This window comes from Anarrhichthys ocellatus, unplaced genomic scaffold (assembly GCF_004355925.1).
Source record: "Anarrhichthys ocellatus isolate YVR2014 unplaced genomic scaffold, GSC_Weel_1.0 scaffold18, whole genome shotgun sequence".
NCBI lineage: Eukaryota > Metazoa > Chordata > Actinopteri > Perciformes > Anarhichadidae > Anarrhichthys > Anarrhichthys ocellatus.
In genome coordinates, this window is record NW_022280048.1 from 4,269,530 (window position 1) to 4,278,044 (window position 8,515).

At 41.6% G+C, this 8,515-nt stretch overlaps 1 protein-coding gene across 2 annotated transcripts; it reads right to left on the reverse strand.

Moving 5' to 3' along the window:
- Positions 1–562: 562 nt before the first annotated feature.
- On the reverse strand, positions 563–7,539 carry nufip2 (nuclear FMR1 interacting protein 2). Of its 2 annotated transcripts, none has more exons than XM_031857454.1 (4): positions 7,161–7,539; positions 3,761–5,404; positions 3,187–3,219; positions 563–2,198 (listed from the first exon to the last, which is right to left on the reverse strand). In XM_031857454.1, the coding sequence occupies exons 1-4, from the start codon at positions 7,324–7,326 to the stop codon at positions 2,146–2,148; spliced, it is 1,896 nt and encodes a 631-aa protein (XP_031713314.1). In that variant the 5' UTR covers positions 7,327–7,539; the 3' UTR covers positions 563–2,145. The 2 variants fall into 2 exon arrangements, with proteins under 2 accessions (XP_031713314.1, XP_031713315.1); XM_031857455.1 differs by having other exon boundaries at positions 7,179–7,537.
- Between the last annotated feature and the right edge of the window lie 976 nt (positions 7,540–8,515).

The window sequence follows — 8,515 nt, forward strand, 5'->3', positions numbered from 1 at the left end:
TTTGAAAATTTTTATTTTATATTAAAAAAAACACCCCCGGAAGGAACTATTTTTTTTTTTTTTTTTTTTTTTTTTTTTTTTTAAAAGGGGTAAATAAAAACAGGAAAACGTAAGTTTTTAGAGCCCAAAATGACGACGTCAGCACCTTGCATGCCATGACAAGTTTTCCTCAAAAGTATTTGGTGTTTGTTTTCGCATCATACGAGACTCTATATAATAGGACTCCAAGTCAACGTTTCCAATTTGAGAACATTACATGAGAGGGGCCACTTGGCAAAAAAAAAAAATATTAAACATAGTCATGGCTTTATCAACACTACCTGAGGTACATTTAATAATTCTGGATTTATCAACTTGTTTTTGTTTCTTCTGAAGAGTAACAGCCCAGAGCCATTCTTTCAAGGAGCATTTCTTGTCAGTACATATAGATCTTTCTAGTAATTAAAAGATAAAAGCAATTAGTTTACATAAAGTGCTATTAATCCACACATTAACCAAATCATAACTTCTAGAGAAACGAAACCTGGACCGTAACTTTGTTATGTTGAGTAAACCGATCCTGATTTGGAGATGGTGATGAAAGCGATGTCACAGCTGGCCAGTTATCAGTTAGCGAATGTGGGCTCCTAGACTTAATTAGATCTTTCAACGTGAGCTCATTAGCAAAATTGACTTAAGGATTTTGTGCAACAAACTGAAAAAACGCATCTTGAACATTGTTTAACAAACCCCACCAGCATCTTGGGTGATGATGCTGTAGCTCCATAGAACCCATTTCACACGGTGTTATTGCACACTGGTTTGCAAATGTTAACAGTAAAAACATAAGAGTACAACTCGTCTTCACATTTCAACACGGTTTGACGGGGAACCTAGATTAGTATTGCAAGTATTGTTGTGTTGCTGTTATCTTTGTATGGCGATGAACAGCGACCCCTGACTCATTCATTTCCACCAGTAAACATGCAAAACAATGCCATAAAAACAGACCAAAAATAATCTTTTAAATCAGTCGTAAAATGCAACATGTTTCTGACATGAGGGGTTTAACAGTTTTTACATAGAAAGAAAAAAAGCAAGCAAAATAATGTGTATGGACATCCTGAGTCTTGCTGCTGAACAAATAGCACAGAACGCAGCAGACCTTATTGGTAGAAATGCCTCTCGCTCCGTCGATTCCTCAACTCAAGGACTCTTATATTAGAAGGTATATACGTGTATGAATCTGAATTTAAGAATACTCTTCAGTGACATCATAATGATCTGCATGACATGGATGAAAAGCCGTAAGATGAAAAGATTTGGCCTTTAACGGACCCAATTTAAAAAATCTTTAGCACGCATGTAATAAACATTGAAATGAAGGGGTGGAGCTTTCCTTCGAATTGGGCACTTCTGTACCTGTGCTCTGGGATCATACTGCAGTGCAGATAACATTCACGTTAGGGCAGACAAAATGGTATAAAAAGAAGAAGCAAGCGTTTCAGTTCTGGGCTCTGATTTCCCCTACAACAAAAAAAAAGGACTAAGACAAGGATCTCCCTTCCTGGATGGGGCCTCACCTATGAGCTTCCACTTAACTTACAGTTTAACTCCAAAGAACTTGACCACAAATTCAAGGTATTCTTTGCAAAGTGTGCTCCTCCTTTCTTCCACAATTAACTCAAGCTCGCACACAACCGTGCATGTATAACGTCTAACATATCTACAATGAACTCATTTGAATGCGTGAAGAAAGAAAATGACTGAGGCGTCCCATAGTCAGACCGACGGCTGCCACAGTTCAACAGGATAAAGGCTTAGGGAGGTGCAATCCATGACACCTTCCTTTGTTGAACTCCCGAACATCCTCCTTAAAGAGCCATGAGACAAACAGCTAGCACAGCTCCAAAGTTGCATTTATCGTGTTGGAGAGGCACCGGTCGCCTCCGTTTTACGTCCCTCCAGAGTGTCTGCGTGTTTGTCTGATGCCCCCCCCAAAGAAGTCTGTTAGTTCGCCGGAGGTTCCAAGGAAAATCTGTCATGCTAAACTATCAATGTTTTCACAGTTGTCTCTTTATCTGTCCAACAGGATTTATGATTCCCAAGGTAGATAATCGCAGCACATAGAAGAGAAGAGGGTGAGTACTGTAGACCATCTACCTCTCACTGATCAGGTCCATCCTTGGTCTCATCATAAACCACTACTCTTTTTGGATCTACAGCAAAGGGGAAAGAAAGGAGGCAAAGGGTTGGATTAGTCAACGCGGCATCAGTCTCACTGACGAACTGGAAAGGGTTACTAAACTCCCAAACGAACACAAGCGACAGATAATGATTGAAGTTAAAATGTTGCCAGTTTTGGGATATTTTGTGACTGAATATTAAGTTAAACATCATTGAGTTCATGTCTGCGTTGCTTACAACAGAATAACTGGCATGACTGCAGTACGTCTCTGTAGGTGGTTACAGTGTGGCCTGTTATGTGATGCTAGTCCATGATATAAACTGTCCTAGAGAGGCTCGCTAAAGGCATTAATGCTGCTTTGTAGCCAAACTGGAGCAATATTTGTTTCGAGTGATTTATAGCGCGGGAGGTAGATAAACATGCTGTAGGACTTTTGGAATCAGGTTACCACTATTTATGGACTACACGTTAGTCAATAGGTGTACACGCACATTAACCACGTAAAAAAAAAAAAAAACATTACAATTACGTGACTTGACTGCCATAGTCACAGGCTCTCTTACTCATACGAAGGTATTGTGAGCAAGTAGAACTCCATAACTGAAATATATGTCAATCTTTAGATCGAGCATGTACACAGCTTAGTCTGCATCCTCCATGTTTTGGTCTTGTGACATTTTTTCAACAATATCTTTCGCTTAAAGAAACCGCGTTGCCTCTGCTGCTCTTGCGGCACAAGTTATAAAGCTCACTCTGTACATGAATTGAAGTGATGAATAAAATCTACATCCTTTTGTTTTTCTAACATTACATCCCATTTGGATCAGAATCAGAACACATTCATGAATAGAAGTAAGTTCAGGCGTTTCACAAATCTTGTTTTTTTCTTCTTCTTCACTTTTATAATATGTTCTAACATTTCTAGACCGAATTCATGTTGACAAAACTGAAGCGCTTAAACATTTAAAAATAAATAAAATAGATGTAAAGAAGAAGTGAGACCAACGACTTTAGTTTACCTTGTTTTTGCAAGTTGAAAATGAATTCCATTTCTGTTGAGGGAAAACAAAAAGGCATATTATTATTATTATTATCAGCGTTAACTAGACATGATTATATTCATAAAATGTTTTTGTAGAACAAAAATGGCAGAGCCGACATTCCCACACTGGACTCAAATTGCTTTCAAGAGGGATCGACAGGAAAACTATGCAGCACGTAATCCAGCGTTAAAGTTTGTAATTTTATCTCCTCAATATCAGCCTCATTGTTTACCTTTCGCTCTCCCACAGTGGAATAAGCGCTGTATTGTGTTACTGCTAATCCACACTGGACATGTGCTTCACATTAAAAGCATCCAGCTGCCAAAACACGGGTGGCTTTTACTGTGAAAGCAGTCGCAAAAGACGCAATGCATTTTGTCACAGAGGTTGGCGCTTATCATAATTGTTCATCCAAAAAAAAAAAACAACAAAAAGAGGTCAAATGAATCGGCTAATATTCAATATATACATACACACAATATATTCAATCTTAAGGATTACAACTTAAATGGTTATACAAGTTAATTTGATAAATGAAGTAGATGGTTACCTTTAGTGTGATAAGTGACAGCAGCTTTAATATCAAAGGACCCCCAGCTACACCTCCTGCCAATGTCTTTAGAGTGGGCCGGTTGTTTGGAGGAGCCAAACGACACAGTGGTTAGCTGGCCCTGTGCTGGCTTAGCACCGTTGTCTTTACTGGAAGCCAACACAGCAGAACCTGCACCCTTGGCCTCAGCTTTCGTCTTTTCCTGGCCACGTGGCTGCAGCTTGATCTCCTCCTCACTCGGAGAACAAGCATCAGACACATTGCAGGGGGCACAAGTCCTTTTCTCTGGGTCTTGAGCTAAAGTGCCAAGCTCGAAGAATGATGGGCCAACATCAAAGCAGGGCTGGGCGGCCTTGGCAGCAAGAGAATGACACTCGCTTTGAGGTGCGACCGCAGTGGTCTTGTCCTCCGCAGGCACCTTGCCACCTCCTCCTTCTGGCCCCAAGTTGGGCTCATTTATGAAGGAAAGCCCCCACTGATTCTGGAAGATATCCCCCAAGGCTTTCTGATTTGTCTGAGCCGCCGGTGGGTCAAGGTGACGAGCACTAGGGAGCACAGGTTGCATATTTAAAGGGTAAATTAAAAGAGTTTTTCTAAGCTCGTATCCGTCTCCATCTACAGGACTGGTTGTGGAGCTACAGTTACTTTCCACAGGAGATGCTACATTCTCGCCACTTGGGAAAGACGGGGCTGGTGGAATACTACTAGCAGCAGGAGCAAAGAAGGTACCCACTGACGGGCAGCCGTTACCGGTTCCAGAAACGGGGCCATTAGTAAAGCTAGCTGAGGTGATAGTTTTCATAGCAGACATGGGGACCTGTGACAGTCTGACAGGAGGAGGCAGTGCCTCTCCTCCACCTTGAGCTACTTTGTTGAGGTTCTCTTTTACTTTACTTGCATAACTGATCTTGGGAACAATTTTTGCACTGCTATTGTCCACAGGAAATACTGGCGGGGGCTTGAACAAAGTCCACGAGTCCTCTTTTGAATTTGAGGAAAGCTTGGCTTTGTGCCTTTCCTCAGTCTTTTTACCAAAGGAGTTCTTCCTCTGAGATTCACCCATCGAAGCGTCTGACACAACAGCCCGTCGACCTGCTGACTGAGCGTCTACTTTATGGGCGGCTCTAAAGCCATCGAGTCTAGAAGTCACTCCCTTCTCAGCTGTCTCAAGATTAAAAGCCCCATGCTCTTGCTGCATGTCTCTCTCTTTGTCTCTTATCACATTATCAGTGTTCTTGGCGCTGTTACATCTGGCCTTGCGTTTCTTCGGAGTAGTATATCCACCTTCGGAGCCGCTGCCATCATTGTCCTTGCTAGAATAGCCATTTGTAATTAAGCCACAGTTTACGACGCCATTTTGAAGCAACACAGCGTCTTTCTTATCCATAGGTTGGCCCTCGTGATGGTTCAAATCCAGAGCCTTGTCCTTGTCATGTTTAAGGTCCATATTCTTCTTAAAGTCCAAGCCTTTGCCGCTCACTTTTGGAACAGTCGTGTACAGCTTTTGCGTTGATTTCTGCTTCACATTTGCATTACTTGTGTGTCTGTTACAATTGCTGTTGGGGGGGTACGACATGCCAACAGTATCAGACAGATGTGGATTCTTCTCCCCCTCCTCCTCACAGATGTTTACTTTTGTACTGCCTGAAAGGGGAAACAAAATCAGTCGTATGCATATGACCAGGCATAAAGTTTGAGTTTATACTGACATCATTCAACCAGTCTTTCCTGTCATGTAAAAAAAAAAAAAAAAAAAAAAATGCAATTAATTTGACCTCTACCACAAAGTAGAAGTTATGCAACTTACAAATATAGGACCCTAAAGTCACAAAACCTGGAAACTGATTAAGATGCTTTAGCTACCATCATACTCAGACTTAATAATAATCCAAGTATGAATTATCGGCATCATTCAGCATTAAAATGTCTCTACTATCCACAGATTTAAACTGGTGTGTCCTTCGCAAAGCACGAAAGTGCACCATAAGTTAAGATAAACACATTTATTGTGTTCACAGCTAACCTTTGTCTTTCCTGATGAATCATCACAGCAGTAAATGTTAGTAAGAAAGCGATGTTTTCCAGCAACATTTATCCCAAGCAGAGAGACGGATAGGATACGTTCATGGTGTTGCCTGAACATGTATCCCCCAACACATTCCACCATGTATTTAACAAGTCACAGACACGTATTACCCTCACAACTGTCAACTGCATAATGGACTGCTACCCGTTAACTTTCTTGATCTGATCCGATATCAAAGACCAGTTGCAGCGAGATGTAAATAGGAAGGCTCACAGCAGCATATGTGACATACATCTGGAGTGGCCGTGAACCACAAATAGGCCTGTATGCATTGCAACGGCACGGTTGTGTCAACGTGGGCCTTTAAATTAAACGCTGCTGCTCCTCATGTCCGCGGGCACAGCACACACAAGCTGCTGCATACAGCCGCGCTTCACTTACCATACATGCATGTTCTCGCTTATTTGCGCCGACATTAACGTGTGCCGCGAGCGGACGTAAGGTCGACGGTTGCAGTCGGCGTCTGTTTTAGCTGCAGCAACCGCATCGTTATCAACTGGTAACCGTGTTGTTGCGTGGCTTCACTTTGACCGGACAACATGCAACAGGCCTGTCACAGACGGCCTAACGTTAGCTAATGTCAACTAGCCATCCACTCGTTGGACATTAGGACGCCATGGTGACAATAGTGGTTGATTGTGCCATAAGACCGCGGCCTAACATCAGCAACCCGCGTAAGCAAAAGACAACAACGACATGCCAGAGTTGCACAGTACTGTGGTCATACAAACATTATTCACTCGCCCAGTAACCATAGCATTGGCTCGCAGTAATACTCTAACATGGCCGACAGGAAATGGCAGCTCCGAACATTCCAGTGGAGCCGGCTCGCTTTCCTAAAGTGGACAGAAGCATGCTGAAATGAATGATAGATATTTGACTGCTGTAGACAGCGAGTCGCCGTGCACACACACACACACACACACACACACAGCAGTTTATGCGTTTTTAGAGCACGCGGTGACACAATGGGATTTTCTGAGATAATTTTAGTTACATTTGCGAAATAAAAATGGGTGAAACTGGCGCACAAGGTCAATCCTTGATATGTCAAACCACCACCAGCGACAACTGTCACGCAACGTCAGCTAGCCAACTAGCTAGCTAACTTAATGGTTGGTTTCTGGTCCGACAGTGGCCAACTATCGGTTTAATCAGCACGCTACTCACCCGCTATACCGTGCCTTAAACTATTCAGGGCACAAGCATATAGTTTGAATTAATAGCTAACTCTCAGGCCAAGCTCTCAATCACGACGGAGTGCTAGTCGGCTCGTTGACATTAGCTGACTAAGGCTAGCAAGCGTTAGCTCACTTTTGCGGATGGCCCAACCTGTTTTCTTCGTCTGCGTTTCCTGATGCTGGCGCTGGAAGTGGCTCTGATCATGTTTTAGACTAGTTGTATGTTGAGTCGAGCGTCTGTCCTCTCCGTGGTGGTGATATTGCCTTTCTTGTGCCCGATCTCTGGGCTGTTCCTCCATTGAAGTGTAGAATGTCGGACTAGTTCAACCAATATGTTAGCTCACGGGGTCCAATCACTACCAGTGTAAAACGGAAGCTATTTGAAGCCTCTGTAAACGTCAGCAGTAAACGTCTAAAAATGGCACTATTTTGGGTGGTCAACGCCACTAAATTCCGTGTCTACTATGTCTAGACTTACGCATGGGAGTATTTTGCAGGACTTTTAAATCTCGGCAGATGTTTCACATTTCACACAAATAACAGACAAGTGATTTTTGTGTGAAAATCTTTTCTGGGTGGGCAGTAACGGGGTGGGGTTCGTGTGTGGACTGAAATCATATGACCGGAGGCGCTGCCACGTCTCCAGGCAGAGGACACTTGTGTGGAGGGTCCCGTGGAGATCGACCCCACTCCCAAAACGGAAAAAACAATTCATTGAAAATTCAATATACTTCTAACCTCAAACATTTCCTATTCACTTATAAGTATTTTACCACATGTCGAAAGAAGAAAATGGCTCTGTTGCTATTACGTTTTTTTTAATGATTTATTTGTTTTGGCATTGTACTTTCTTTTAAATGACAGTTTATTTCTTATCACATATAGTAATTCAATTTTTTTTTTCGACAACCTCTACTAAGGCATGATATATGATATTTTATAACATTCTGTACAATTACATTTTAATGTAATTTTTATAGCATACTTTCCTATGACTTCTAATTCAATTTTTATGACATACAGTACAATACTTTGACGTTTTCTATGGCATACTATGCCTCTTTAAATTATATTTTTATGACATGCTATACTGTGACTTGATCTACTATATGATGACTTTTATGATTCTTTTGATATAAACTGTGACCATTTTACTGTTGACTATACAATGACTTTTTTATGACATTTAACTTTTCAAGACATTTATATGACACACTACACTATAACCTTTTATGACATTTTTTGTGACATACTATACTATAACATCTTTTACTACATGACTTTTAATTAAAATATGGCCGCATGCTCAAGGACCTCAAGGGTCTGTTTTGCTAACAGCAAACAGGACTACCGGTACACACACTGCTCAGTAAATCACCGCCATTCAGCCACTGCTAGGCAGACAGCATGGTGAGCTTAATTTAGTTTTTGGATAGATTGTATAAAATGTCTTATACCAAGACTTCAAGCTTATGTTTTTGAGTTTGA

Excerpts from the sequence above, each read along its gene's own strand:
- nufip2 (XM_031857454.1), bottom strand. The coding sequence starts at position 7,326 with ATGGAGGAACAGCCCAGAGATCGGGCACAAGAAAGGCAATATCACCAC. Across the intron at positions 3,220-3,760 it reads TGTCACTTATCACACTAAAG|AAATGGAATTCATTTTCAAC; the intron begins GTAACCATCTAC and ends TTCCCTCAACAG. Across the intron at positions 2,199-3,186 it reads TTTCAACTTGCAAAAACAAG|ATCCAAAAAGAGTAGTGGTT; the intron begins GTAAACTAAAGT and ends CCTTTGCTGTAG.